Below are 16,116 nucleotides of genomic sequence, written 5' to 3' on the forward strand. Positions count from 1 at the left end.
GTGAGTGGCCCTGCGATTGGCTGGCAACCAGTTCAGGGTGTCCCCTGCCCACTGCCCGGAGATGGCTGGGATGGGCTCCAGCCCCCCCGCGACCCTAATAAGGATAAGCGGTACGGCTAATGAGATGAGATGCTGTGACTGATGATGACTCACCACATGGTTCAGGTTGAACTCAAGTGTTTCTCACAAAAATAAAAACTTTGTTAAGTTCATAGTTCAGTAGACCCTCAAAACAAGGGAGGAAGACATCAATAGATTTTTAACTTGCAGGGCGAACATAAGGGAACATAAACCTCAGATAAGAAATGCCAACCTGTTCTAAAATCCCTCCCCTGAGCTCTTTATTTTTATATAAATCTCTTAGGTTACAGGATGTAAAAAATCAAAGCTCGGAAACATGATTAGCGGATAGTGAAAACCATTTAAACAGTGCATAATAGTCAAAACAACAAACTGCAATGAGGTATTGTCGTCAAAATAAGAAACTGTCATCCCATGCAATCCCCTTTGCAGGTGTACATTTTTAAAAACACAATACATTAATCACATATCTTCCACTACTCACTGCCTTATATTATTTTATTATTTATAAATACATATATTGTTGTCCTAAATGTGGTTTGGAAGTAATTGTCCAAGACCTCAGTGAAGCAAGCTTTTCTCAGAATAATTATACAACTGAAAATCCTTTCCAAAGTTACCTGTTTTCTGCACCATTTCCATTGTGGTATGCTGGCTAGTGTTTGGTACAAGTTTTTTAAAGCCAGCCTCTCCATCTCCTCGCTCCATTTATCGGATAACATGTCTTTTCGGCTGCCGTTTTCCCGAGGCCCGACTTCGCTAGTGCGCTCGTCGTTAGCGCGCTCGTCGTTAGCGCGCTCGTCGTTAGCGCACCCGTCGTTAGCTCGCTTGTCGGAGCTCGTCAACAGATGTTACTGTTTCCAACAAGTCAGCTACCAAGTGCAGTAAGCAGCATATGTCGTGCCCAAGCTTTCCAGCAAACATAATTACATCTCTCACTTTATTACTATAGCTTCAATTACAACTGTACAAGTCGTGTTTATTTTCTGGCACCGTTTTTGCTGCCGTATGTTCGACCTTTTTAATTCACTCCCCCTTCCTTGAACGTGTCGTTATTTTAGTAGCTAGTCCCTCCGGAAACATGCAGAGGCTGAGATTACATTTCGCGAACATTGGAAAAATTGTTCGAAAATAAAGCAACCTTCAAGTTGACATTGTATTTTAGTTTTTTTATGGTTTTCCAACACACATTAAATTCAATGTACGTTAGACCCCCGGGATACGACATTCATCCGTTATAAATTGGGGATCGCAAGGTGAACGTTTTGTATTGTGAGGGATAGAAATATATGTATATATATGTATGTATGTACCAGCTCGGTAGCCTAGATGGTAGGGCGCCCGCTCAGAGACTGGGAGGTCCTAAGACTTACAACTTACAACATTGGTACTCATTGCCTCCCTGCTTAGCGCTCGGCATTAAGGGTTAAAATTGGGGGGTTTGGTCACCTAATGACTCCCAACAAAGCAGTTGGGTCTAAAATGGCTGTGCCCTGTTTGGCTGCGGCTGCATCGGCTCGCTACAGTTCAACTGTACGGCTCAGGTGTATTGACATTTCGTTCTGTGTGCATGGTTACAAAGAATGACAATAAAAGTAAATTCTATTCTTCCTATTCTTCTATTCTTCTATTCTATTCTATGTATGTATGTGTGTATGTGTGTGTGCGTGTATATACATAGTATATACTATGAATGAAATGAAATGATCTGCATTTCTATAGCGCTTTTCAAGTCAATGACTTCCCAAAGCGCTTTACATTGTGCTTCACATTTCCCAATAGCGGCCGTGATCTGTGCAGCCATGTAAGGCGCTAACCTGCTTATAGGGGTTAATTGGGGGTTCAATGTCTTACCCAAGGACACTTCGACATGTAACACGGACAAGCCGGGATTCGAACTGGGATCCCTTAATCCTAAAACGATCTAAAACTACCGCCCCTATGTATATACATAGTATTATTATTTTTTTATTATATCCTAGTTTTAAACGTTAAGCAACAGTGTACACCGGTATTGCAAAGACACTTTTATTGGCATTTTTATGTTGACGATAAAGATACGAATCTTGAATTTTGATCTTGAATATGTGTATATGATTTTAAAAGAACATTAGAAGTCAAGGAAATTGAAATCTGATGTCCTTGTGGTGTGACTTGACTTGGGTACAATGCAGTTTGTGGGTGGATGCAAAGATGAGAGGAGACATCAGATTGAAATTAGAACTGATTTTTAAACTTATGTTTGCAAGAATTTTACCCCCTTACAGATTATTTGGCTTTAATCACTTTATTCCTGAGCAAGAATGTGTTTGCCTTCTTTGTATTTCTTCGTTATGCAAGCTTTATTTTTATAGTTATCATGTTTTTTTCTTCTTCTTTTATTATCACTGCAAGTCTTTTGACCCATAGCAAATAGATACAGTACAAAAAAGAAAAAGAAAAAAAAAACCAAAAAACCAGTATCATAATAACTTGCAGTCTTGAGATTCTGAACCGGACAATAGAATAGAATAGAATAGAATAGAATATACCTTTATTGTCATTGTTACAAATGGGCTAACATATTGTGACAACGAAATTGGGCATGACACTCCAGTTTTACACATTCATAGTGAGGTATGAGCAAGAAGATAAAGGAACAGAGAAGATAATGTTATAAGACAAGGGGGATAAGGCTATAGTTATAATTTACATGGTATTTACACAAGAATTGTCGGCATGTGGGATGTTACATACAGGGTAAGAAGGGCATTCAGGGTGGTGGCTCAACCGATATCGGCATCTTCATGATACTGGGACGCAAACCAATAGCATCTTCTATGATGTTGATTAATAGCAGACAGGCATCATTCTTACAAACACTGCAAAGTTTGAAAGTTTGATGTATGATGGCAAGGAAATTACTGTGACAGGGTGGGGGGCATCTTATTCAAAATATTAAAACTTTGCTAACCTAGGGAAGCCGTAACCCGAGGGTCTAGTTTACATTTATGTTTTTCAAATTTGTAGTTTATGTCATATGATGAGAACAAATGCTGTGTATAGGAGGATGAAAAAACAATAAAAAATTGTAATGTGAAAACTAGAAAAACCTGGAAACGCCGTATCTCGGTAGACTACTACATTTACATTTGCTTCTTTGAATGGTCGCATGGGATCGTTGATGTTATTATTGTAAATTATATAATCATATAATCCGGGGCTAAATTAATGATTTTATCTCCCCTCATTCTTTTACAGGCAAGTTGGATAGCTTATTCCCCGACGACAGCTTCATTGACATGGGCGAAATCGACGTGGGTCGCAAAGTGGCCCAACAAATTCCGCCTGCCGTTTTTTGGCGTTCGCAAATTTTCGTGGACCATCCCGTATACATGAAGTTCAACGTTTCGCTCGGAAAGGACGCCTTGGTGGGCATCTACGGCAGGAGGGGGCTGCCCCCTTCTCACACGCAGGTCAGTTCAAAACATAACACAAAATAATTGCAGGAATAACATTTTTTTAGGAAAAGTGGGAAATGTATTTTTGTTGAATTTTTCAGAGATAAAACTAGGTAATTTATTCAATTCTATAATAATTTTGTTTTTAATTAATTTGTCACATTTTGTTTAACTAGAGTCTATTTAAAAAAAAAATCTAATATTTAAGTTGTAGTATCTTACGGTAATTCAGTGAATATACACAAAAATAATTTTTTTTTTTTTTTTAAATTAGCACATTTCTGTCATGTTTTATTGTACAAAATTGCTTACAAGATTGGCATACAAAATAGTTGTTTTATTTTAAAATATTTTGGGATGGATGAGATATTTTTTCATTGTATTTTAATACAATTCAAAATCCATATCCAAAATGCCTACCTACGTACATATCACTTAGTTACGTTTTTGCATTGTTTGCATGTTTACAATGTTGTCAAGTCAAGTCAAGTCATGTTTATTTGTATAGCCCTTAATCACAAAGAGTCTCAAATGACAATGAAGACACTTCAAATGAATTCAATCATGAAATTTAGAGTTTATATTGAAATTATTTATTAGTATATTTGTCATGATGTATTGGGTGAAAAAAATCACCTACATTTGGCATACAAACATCTCATCTCATCTCATTAGCTGCACCGCTTATCCTCAGTAGGGTCGCGGGGGTGCTGGAGCCCATCCTAGCAATCATCAGGCAGTGGGCAGGGGACACCCTGAACTGGTTGCCAGCCAATCGCAGGGCACACAAGGACAGACAACTCGCTCGCTCATTCACACCTAGGGACAATTTGGACCGGCCAATTAACCTGAAATGCATGTCTTTGGAATGTAAACATTTACATATTTCTAGATTACCACATATTTGTCATGATTTATTTGGGAAAATTAACCAAAAATAGGCAAAAAAAAGGTGTGTTTTAATATTTCAGACAAAGGTAAAGTAGTTCATTTGGTTTAAATTAATAAGCAAATTTAATTTATTCATTAATACTTTCCATTATTTTGATTGCAGTTTTTCAAACTAATGTAGTGAAAATAAAATCAAAAATACCAGTTAAAGTAGTTTAATTAGGTTTCAATAAAAAATCAAATTCATAATTATTTATCAATATTTTCCAATATTTAAGTTTTAGTAATTCAAATTAATTTGTGAAAGAACAGAAACACGATTCATAGTTTTCTATAACAGCACATTTTTGTCAGGATTTATTTGGGAAAAAAATGTCATAAAAGTAATTGTGAGCAATATTGATATTTTAGACAAAGATTAAGTAATTTATTAAGATAAAAAAAATTGACATTATTCATCAAAATGTTAGGTATATTAGTAGTGGTATTTTAAGATGATTTGTGAAATAAGACATTGTCAGGGATAGACATTATTAAAACTATTTAGTGGCTATATTTGCACAGATAAAATACATGTATATAGTTTAATTCTACATAATGGTGGAAGCAAAGAACTCACGTCCTTTTTGGCTGAGGTCCTGAACAGAGAGAGGGAGTGTTTATTAACGTCAGAGGAATCAGTACAGACAAGAACACGACTTCAAAATAAAAGAATACAAGATTGATAAAAGTACAAGAGATATAATTACACTCATTGTTGAAACGTTACTTTATGTGTGTGTTTGTATGAGAAACATTGTTTTTATATTTAGTAAAATAAAAACAAGCTAATTACCTTGAGAAAGAAATTCAAGAGATTTACATTGAAAACCTGACAGACATTTTGTCAGGTTTTCTTGGGGAAAAAATTGCCTAAACATTGTGTATTATCTTAATATTTGGAATGATTATGATTATTAGTTTTTATGACGTATCTTAGGGGTCATAAGCTCTAACTTTTGAATTCTTCACATTGTTCGGCAAGCGAAAGTACCGTATTTTCCGCACTATAAGACGCACCGGGTTATAGGGCGCACCCCGAAAAAATAGTTTTTGGTCCTATTTTTGACATACATAAGACGCACCGGATTTCAAGGCGCTACAATGGGAACGTCGACAAAACAGTCAGATAGTTCAGTCAAACTTATTACCCCCTTAACATTCTCAAAGCTTGCAAAGACGTGTCGAGAACACGTGCGGATGCGGTGTCCGTACGATGTCACTCAAATGCATTGTTCCATCATTCGGAAGGTTAAAGTCTTGAGATTCAAGAAATGCCAACCATTCCTTAGTTTCTATTTTCTTTTTCGCTCGCAACTTTACTGTGCATATGACAATAAACACTTGGAATTGAGTTTAATTTAAAAATAGACACTCCATTCCATCCATTATCTGCACCGCTTAACACAGAAACATCGAGTTCAGTCTGAAACAAGATACAGGGACAATGTAAAACCCGGAGTAGCTCACCGAAGTCGTTGTGTTCAATAATAATGTGCAGCCAATGTCCTCTTATATCCGTGAGTGTAGTAAATCCAGGAGAATAAAATATTTACAAATACAAAAAAAAATGCTTTCTGTATGCCGTCAGCCACGTGCTATACGCATTCATCTTTTTCGGCCAATTGCAGGCTTTGTTTTTCCGTCTAAGCCAATGCCAGCCTGTAAATGATAAAAAGGATCCGCCTCTTGACCTCCGAATAACTTTAGCCAATAGTGATCGATTCAAATGATGATTGACACATTGGTTAGCCAATGAAACGCCGGTAAATAAATCCCAGCATACACCGCGTAATACTTGGCGTTCGGGGGGAAATCTAGTCGGCGGCTGCAAGTTAGTTGGAAAACTTAATGTTGATCCATAAATAAGGCGCACTGTATTATAAGGGGCATGGTCAGCTTTTGAAAAAAATAAAGGCTTTTAGGTGCGCCTTATAGTGCGGAAAATACGGTATTTGCTTTTGATGTACAGTAGGGAAAATGCCTTAGTTAGTGGCCGAAAAAAACATTCCACATTGTGATACGAAAACAGCGAAAGACTAGGAATGCTGTAACCAGGGCGTCTATAGCACTCCCTATTTTTTTCTTGTTTAAAATATATGAGTAATATTTACTGTATTTATGTCACATTTTGGTGTTTGTTGTAACCCCCTACAGTCGTTTTTTGTATGCTAGCAAATAGAATAGCAGGCTCCTCTATTGTATTTACAATCATTTCTACTGTATGAGCAATTTTCCCCATTTATTCTGGTCTACAAAATATAAATTGCTATATTGTTAGATCCAATTCATAACGTATTACGAATGACCTTCTTTTGTTAGATTTACTATACGTTTCCACTGCGGTCGGGTTTTGGCAATGAATCACGTAAAAGAGTCGGAGCCTCTCGAGGGCAGCGCGGGGGCGGAATCTTTCGCTCATTATGAATCATATCTTTCTGTAGAACTTGAGATTTTTTTTTTACTCTAAGCCCAATTTTGAAAGAAATTACTGTCATTTATTATTTCTTTAAACTTGGTGTTGACCTAAAAGTGTCACCTGCAGCTAATCTCAGTGTATAGCATTTCTGACAAATATTGGTGCAAGATAGCTAGTACAGCACCAGTACTCAATGACTTACTAAAGTAAAAGTAGATACTGTAGATAAAGCCCTGATTAAAAACATGACTTTCTTTGTTTGTCCTACTTATTTTTAAACAAGGTCAAAAGATAATAAAACTAGCTACCTAGTTAGTAAAAATTGATAGGTAATAGTTTGCTCTCTAGCTAAAATGTATAGATGGGTGATAACTGACTAAATAATAATGATACATACATTGCTGGATAGCAGCTGGCTAATTCGCAATAATACATAGAGTTATGACAAGTAGTGAGTTAGCAATTATTCGTGGATAAACGATAGCTAGCCAGTTGGCAATGATACACAGATGGATGATAGCTAGTTAGTAAGCAATAATACATAGATGGATGGATGGATGATAGCTAGCGAGTTAGCAATAATTAAAAGATGGATTGATGATAGCTAGCTTGTTATCAATTATACATAGATAGATGGATAATAACTAGCTAGTATACATAGATAGGTGGATGATACCTAGTTATCAATAATACACATGGATATAGATAGATAGTCGGACAAATATTGCTAGCTAGTGAGAGAATAAAATGTTGATAACATGATAGCTAGCGATATCCTATTTTTCAACTATCATGTGAAGATACCAAGTTGTAAACGAAGCTACGCTTCTTGTTTTAAAGCTTAAAAAGAGATATCAAAATAGCTAGTTTTAAACAATTATAAGTGGCGTACTGTATGTGAAAGTAGAGTAAGAAAAGCTATGGTTAAAGGACATATCATAATAAACGTACGTAACCAAATTCTATTTTCTTACTTAGTTACAACAAGGTAGAGATAATAAATCCTTAAAAATCGAACTAGCTAGCTGAGACTCAGAGGTTGCTGGTTCGAGCCTCAGACTTATAACATAGATACATACGGTTTCTTATAAATAACATAATGCTAGCAGGCTATCTGCTTATCAGTAAGCATGACGGATTGTTTGCTAAGAAATTGCAATACTTTTCTGTGTGGTCAGGTAACAGCAATCACATCAAGGAGCCAGAGCCTAATGGGTGCAGCAAAAAATTAGTTTACACTTATTTTCCTTAGATATAATAATAATGATCATAATTTAGTTTTGCTTTGATTTAATACTTGGAATGTTCTTAGTTTGGTTTTGACCCGAAAGCAGTCGTTTCCAAATTTTTACCTGTGGCTAATCCGACTGGCGATGATAGCAAAACGTATTCTCATTGTTATTCATTGGGTAATATGAAAAAGCAACCGCTCGGAGATGTTATTCAGAAGCGTGTGCGTTTCCATTTAACGGTATCAGATATTCTAATGAAAAGAATTAGCATGAGTTCAGCATTGCAACCATTTTGGTCGGACATATTTTTCAATGTAAGCACTAACTAAAATGTGTTTAGTTTGCCAATATTCATTTTGAACATTTTTGTAACCTTACTGTAATAAAATGGTAGATTATTTGTGTCTTATGTAAGTAATGTATAGCCAGAAAGAAAGACAGCTGCTTGTAAGCTATTGTAGCTAGTTTAACACGAGCAATACATTACTTAATATAAACAAATGTTGCTATGTAAAACCTATAATTTAGGACTATTTTGATTGTCTTAACTAGTTTACAACAAGTTACAATAATAACAAAGCATAAAAACGTGCTAACAGCTTATCAGTTAGCATGACAAAAAGATGGGTAGGTCAGTAGGTAGGTATCCAGGTAGGTAGGTAGGTAGGTCAGTATCCAGGTAGCTAGGTAGACAGGTATCTTGGTAGCTAGGTAGATAGGTAGGTACCTAAGTGGCTAGGCAGCTAGGTAGAAGTTGAAAGATGGATGGATAGAGGGGTGAACAATGAACAATATTTCCTCAACATAAATGAAAATAGTTTTTTTTTAATAAACAATGAAAGTAGAAGAATAAAAACGATTGAGTTGTACAAAGTAACAAGAAGTAATAGAAAAACACTGAACATAATACAATAAAAATGAACAATTCCAATTTGATCAGACATTGATAGCATAGCATTTCTAAATTTATCATTTTTCTCAATCAAACAATGTCTCACAGTGGGGTAAAAATTAAAAGTAAATCCTTAAGAATTTATAAAGTATGCCTACTCTTAAGTTTGTTCTCAATTGTAAATAAGGTAAGACGACCTTATCACTTGCTAGCTACTAGCTATTCAATAAAGCAAGATTCACCACCGAAGATTAGTTATATTTTCCAGTAAAGGATTTACTCCTTACTTCTACTTTGACGGCATTCACGTTAAATCCCATAAATATTTTTCGGTGCAGTGTGAAACATCAGCGGTTCATCCAAACTAATGCGTCAAGCGCCGCCGCGGAAAGCTAACTTATTCTCATGGACTGACCGATACGGACCCATCTCGCATGACACTTTTAATGGCCGTCTGCAGCTCATCCATCAATCCTGCTCGCTGACTTTCAGCTTTTTCGCCCGCAGTTCGACTTTGTGGAGCTTCTGGACGGACGGCGACTTTTGGTGCGTGGCCCCACTGGCCTGGAGGGGCCCGCCGGACTGCAGCGGAGCCTGGCCCCTGTACCTACGCATGACACGGGCTTCATCCAGTACATGGAGTCCGGAATATGGCATCTGGCTGTCTACAACGACGGGAAGGAAGTTGAAACCGTGTCATTTCTTACCACTGCTATTGGTGAGTAGGCCTTGTTCATTCCAGAACAATAAGCAGACAGCAGACTCTCAAGTTTGATTTTAACATGTGGGTTAATCAGCTTTATGAACTCACAATCGCTTTCTGATTTGCTCCTCTCCCGGCATTTTATTATGAAGCTAACAGGCCCTGTTCCTTGGGCCCTGTTCAATCTATAACAATACAAACACAACTGACACTCAAGCTTAATTTCAGCATGTTGTTGGACCAGCATTACGTGCTTACACTCTCTCTCTCTCTCTCTCTCTCTCTCTCTCTCTCTCTCTCTCTCTCTCTCTCTCTCTCTCCTCTCTCTCTCTCTCCTCTCTCTCTCTCTCTCTGTCTCTCTCTCTCTCTCTCTCCTCTCTCTCTCTCTCTGTCTCTCTCTCTCTGATTTGCCCCTCTCCCAGCATTTGAGGAGTTGTCGGTCCTTTCTGCTCGGGTCTTGTTCAATCCAGACAAAAAAAAGGCATTACACAATCAGACATAATTTACGCATGTGAGTGAAGCGCCATCACGCACTTACACTCTTTCTCAATTTGATGCCTGCCCAGCATTTTTTTTACAAAGCCATCAGGCCCTTTTACCTGGGCCTTGTTTTGATCCAGAACCAAAAAGACAACAGACACTAAAGCTTGAATTACAGATGTGGGAGGAGCGGCATCATGCACTTACATTCTCTCTCTGATTTGCTGCTCGACTGTCATTAAATAAGAAGCTGCCTGTCCCTTTTGCCTGGGTCTTGTTCAATTCAGAACAAAAAAGACATTACAGAATCAAGCTTCTGTAGTGTGCTTTGCAAACACTTCACCTCTATTCTAAGCTACAATGACCTCTATGTTTGGATTTTTACACATTGTCCCTTTAAGAGCTTGTCCGGATTCTCCGACGTGGCAGCTGGGGGTTCTCCTCACACGCTTTTTAATTAAAAGCTCTGGGTTAGTACGACAAGGGCGATGAACGATCGATGTTGATCCGTCTACATTCGACACGTGGCCCCTCCTCGGGCCCCCACCCGCTGTGCACAGCTGCAATTCAATATTTATGCTATGATATGACATGTGGGGCAAGCTAGTTCGGCGTGTTTACTTTGGTTATTTCTTGTCGGCATGAGGGTTCGAGTTGAAAAAGGGCTCGGATCAGGTAGGGGGGCGGTAGTAGGGGGACAGTTAGGTATTACTCAGAGCGGAGCTTTGTGCCCACGGGAGGGCTTCTTTTGGAAAAATGGGTCAGCGCTTTGAGTGCCCTTCAGCAGAAATTGAATACCACCTTCAAACGGGGGACATTTAGGTACAGGAATGTGGAAGATCAGGAGGACCAAAAGTAGGAAAACTAGAAATAATTCAAGAAATAAATAAATAAGAGTATATTATATATCTTGAAGTTAAATACAGATACATAGAAAACATACTACTAAATGAGAAATAAAATCAACAAGTCAAGTCATGTTAATTTGTATAGCGCTTAATCACAAAGAGTCTCAAAGAGCTGCACAGACCACATATTATTGCAAACCACAGACTATTATGACACCACAACAACATATAGATAATGGACAGAAGTAAAAAATTAAAGGAATTGACCCATAGTATTTATCTTAATTTAGTATTTATCTTATCTTAAATTGAAATATTTAACTGAATAAACAAGGAAATAAATAAACACAAACAAAAATAAAGACAGATCTAAAATATTTCAGTTTTTCAATCATGTTTTTATGAAAAGTTTGAATTTTGTGATGTAAAATTGTAGTTTTACAAAAAGTGTTTCAAAATTTGGATTTGTGATTTTCCTTGTTCGGATATCAAACAAAAAATACATTTTTAAGGATTATTTTTTTTCGCATCTCATGTTTTTAGTTTGTGAAATTTTGTATTTAGCGTTTCAATTTGTTAGGTGAAATAATTGCTTTTTAAAAACCTATTTTTTCACATTTCATTTTAAATATCATTATTTATTCATTCCTTGTTTTTTTTTTAATTTTGCTACGCAAAAATTGGGTGGGTGAGGTCTTTACCCATTTTTCGACATTGAGTGCAACAATGTCATGTGCATTTATTGATTCAATATCGTAATACCAATATTGTAACGGCTATGTACGTCAATGGCAAGGAATGAGTTAATGCAGGTTGCTAAAATGTGCCGCAGCGCCTGTTCTGAATCACAATTCTCTGGAGCGTGAAGCCATTTGTCCTGCCTGCCTGCTGCATGACACAGATCCCGGCAAAGGTGGCGAGCAAGGGGGTTGCGAAAGTGAAGGGGGGGAGTTTCTTCTCCTCCTCGCCGTCATTCAGATCGGGCCGCACCGAGAGGGAAAAGCTGCTGATTAAACTGGCGCCGCCGGACTAGTTAGCTCCTCCCGCTACGCGCCGTAATGAATTTCAATGAAGTCGCTGATTTATGCTGCCGGCTGAAAAAATATTCACGCTTGCTCGGCGAGGAGAACACGAAGCGGAAAGAAGCCTGCGTTCATGGTCGGACCATTACACGTGACAGCCACCGCTTGAATATGAGATGGAACATATAAATAGATGAGATGGAACCAAAGTTTCTAAACAGATACTGATGCTAAGATTTTGGATACTTTTGGAAGGTGAAGATGTTATTACTAGTGAGCAGTTTTGGGATGGATACTGATGTTGAGATTTTTGATACATTTAGAGCAACGGTCTGGAACCTTTTTGACCCAAAGAGCCATGAAAGCAAGAATATTTTGAGATAGCTACTCAATGTATTTTAAGACAAAATTAAAAAAAAAAACACCAAACCCGCTCTCCAGACAAAAGCTAATTCTTCTGCACATTTTATTCCATTTGATAAATCTATGAAATAATAACAACAAAGCCTGTGTCCCATATCAACATCAATACACCACTTAAAATGTTACAAATTACCGCAAACAATAAGCATATTGTCGTATTTACCTTGGGTGCAGACTGCACAGATCGAGTAAAGGAGCCCCTTGCACTGTGTCCAGAGATCCGGCTACCTCTACCGCTCACCCAATCATATAGCTCTGAGTGGTTTGCTGGCGTTTTCGGGTATTTAAAGTTTGATCACTGAGTTTTCATCATGAAATATCTCAACAGTGAATATACATAGTTTAATGAGCTTCCATTTGAAGGGTTTCCTTAGCTACTTACTGCCAAAATTGGGGATGTTAATGACTGCAGACTGTAGTTGAGAATGTACCCTATATGTATTGGACTGATCCTCAGGTTCCCTCAGTGTTGTTTTGGGTTGCATGTACCATTTTAATATAAACAACCGACTATTGTCACAGAGAAATGTTCAATACTGTAATTTCATCTCTGATACATATATACTCATTAAAAGAGCCTCAAGCCATAGGTTCCTGACCCCCGATTTAGAGGATCGAGATGCAAATCCTCGCAAGCAGTTTAAACTCGCTTTTGCTAACAGTTCAGCATCAGCATCCACCAGAAACTAGCATTTTTTTTGATGATGAAATGAAATGAAATGATCTGCATTTATATAGCGCTTTTCAAGTCAATGACTTCCTAAAGCGCTTTACAATGTGCTCCACATTTCCCAATAGCGGCCTTGCAGCCATGTAAGGCGCTAACCTGCTTATTGGGGGCATTAGGGGTTCAGTGTCTTACCCAAGGACACTTCGACATGAAACACGGACGAGCCAGGATTCGAACTGGGATCCCTTGACCCCAAGACGAGCGCTCTACCTCCTGAGCTACTGTTGATGAAAACTAATGTCAAATTGTACTCCAAAAACAATCCCTATGTGAGAAGCGAACATCTTTTTTTTAAAAAACTAGTCTTTTACCTTGCAAAGTAGCTTCTTTCCACCTAAGTCTTTTTCACTAATTAATGTTTCTTTTTTTGTGTATATAAACATCTTAAATAGGTCATGGAACATATACCTAAATGACATGTTACCAAAGTTTAGAAGCGGATATTGATGCTCAGCTTTTGGATGCATTTGGAAGTTCAAGATGACAATGCTCGCGGGCACAACATTGAACAGGTTATAAAAATAGGTGTCTCCATTGAAATACAATGTGTACATATGCCATTTCTCACCTTTACAACACGTTCAGCCACATATTTACATAATCCAGAAAACTAAAACAACTGATTAAGTAAATAAATAAAATAAGTAAAGTGGAGAAAAGGGTATATTAATTTAAAAAAGCACATACCGTAAATTCCGGACTATAAGCCGCTACTTTTTCCCCAAACTTTCAACCCTGCGGCTTATTCAGTGATACGGCCAGTTTATGTAATTTTTCTAACGGCCGCCAGCGGCGCTCGAGTACAAAAGGTAAGATTAAGACCGGTGGAATATATGCACCGAGGAATACTACAACTTCACTAAAACTGGCCGCATGCGAAAGGCAACTTTTTCGCAAATCTGCCAGTGGATCCTGACAGCATGGGGCAGCATCAAAAAATCCACCAACGGGCGTATGCGGCCTATATACAGGTGCGGCTTATGTAATTACAAAATCGGTTTTGTTCTTAAAATGTGGTGGGTGCGGCTTATAATCAGGTGCGCTCTATAGTCCGGAATTTATGGTACATTTAATAAATAATAAAAGTAATAATACATTATTGCAATAATGCTAATAGGAATAAGAGGGAAAAAATAACAAAAAATAAAAGGAAAAAAATTATAAATAAATAAATAAGTATATATATATATATATATATATATATATATATATATATATATATATATATATATATATATATATATATATATATATATATATATATATATATATATATATACTTTCATTCATATCGGGGACCCCTCTCACCCCCATCATGGACTGTTCACTCTGCTAGCCTCTGGGAAGAGGTACTGCAGTGTGCGGTGCAGGACCACCAGGTTCCGCAGTAGTCTAGTCCCCCTGGCCATTAGACTGTTAAATGGTCAATCTAACATATAGTTAACCTAAATCTTAACGGCTGCTAATCTGACTTTTTGCACTACTGGCAGTTCTTTATAGCTTGCCACTCCTTGCACATTTGCTCTCTGCACTATTGTACTTACAGCGTTACTGTTACAGTGTTAATGTTACTGTTTACCTGACTTGTTAACCTGAATGCCCATTTTGCACATCTGGTTAGCTACTCCTCTTGCACCATCGGCACTATGGTATGGTAAAATACTATACGTAGCCATAATACAATACAACTTTTACTTATATCTGTACATTCGAGGAAACTGTGCGGGTCAGATTTATCGACATTTCGTTCTGTATACACGTGTACTAGAATGACAATAAAGTAGATCTGAATCTGAATCTGAATCTGAATTCATTAACTATATCTAATATTTCTCATGCTGTTGTTTCATTTTGTTTGTTTGTACTTTAGCGTTCCCTAGACTCACACCGACCGTGGGTTGAACGATATAAAAGGGGTGTGTCCCAATACTTTCGTATTTTCTTTCCCACTTCTAGCCAAGAAGCTCGCCTGCATAATTGCACCCTTGGGAGACATTTTGTACGGCATTCATGCTTCACATCCCACACCTCATTTTCTTACTGTCATCCAATGCCGTTACACACACAGTAGCTTGGACGCAGTAGCTCGCTCACTCTAGCTTGCAGCTAAAGAAAGCCCAACCTCCCCCTGCACTGATGTTTTTTGGGGAGTTTTTTTGTAATGATGTAGCGCCTGAGGAAAGTTGTCCCATGCTTTCCTGATATAGAATCAGGCCGAAACAAGCCGGCTCGCCCTTGTCTTCTTTGTCTCGCCCAGTGTTGAGCATGTTACTGGAAAAAATGCAATTATGTAGAGTTAGCAGTACTTTTTTAAAATTCTGATACCATCCAGATTACTCACACTCAAAAGTGGGGCATTTTTCTGTAAGTGACTAACAAGTTTCAAATTACATTCATGGGTACTGTCCAAGACATTTTCTTCTTTTTTCCATGCATGGTGTATTGGAAAAATATGTTTCGCCCCATTGATTTTTTTGTTCCTGTATAAGCCACGCCACCGCCTCCGCCCTGCCTACCATTTGCTACTGGTGACACATAACCAAACATTCGTACATAAACACCCCCCTGCCCCCCCTCCCTATATTCAGGATTTTATTCTTAAACTGTGCAAACCAATCACATGTGAATATACATGGTAGAGAGAATATCAGAAAATCAGTAGCAAGGAATTCCACAACCTCATACTCCTTGCTTGAGACCGTGCCACCATAACTGTTTTTTGTAATTTACAGGTACATAAAGACACACCCACCCACTGAGTCAATTTTTTCTAGCATTGTGTTGTTGAGGAAAGGTTAACAATCAAAATAATGTTTGATACATATATGCTTTGAGTTATAGTTAAGTTACTAAGTTTTAAGGATGACGTGTTACAGAACTAGTTACAGAGAAAAGTCAATGTGTTGCAGGAACATG

General features: G+C 37.7%; 1 protein-coding gene across 3 annotated transcripts in view; it reads left to right on the forward strand.

Moving 5' to 3' along the window:
* Positions 1–16,116, forward strand: part of tenm4 (teneurin transmembrane protein 4) — a 287,914-nt gene that overhangs the window by 141,014 nt on the left and 130,784 nt on the right. For all 3 annotated transcript variants that reach the window (XM_088346405.1, XM_088346406.1, XM_088346404.1), the window contains 2 exons: positions 3,322–3,536; positions 9,502–9,712. In XM_088346405.1, the coding sequence (XP_088202531.1) occupies positions 3,322–3,536; positions 9,502–9,712 (426 nt within the window). The remainder of the gene's footprint in view (positions 1–3,321; positions 3,537–9,501; positions 9,713–16,116) is intronic.

The sequence above is a fragment of the Urocampus carinirostris genome, chromosome 10 (assembly GCF_059441175.1).
Source record: "Urocampus carinirostris isolate Australia breed hairy pipefish chromosome 10, RoL_Ucar_1.0, whole genome shotgun sequence".
NCBI lineage: Eukaryota > Metazoa > Chordata > Actinopteri > Syngnathiformes > Syngnathidae > Urocampus > Urocampus carinirostris.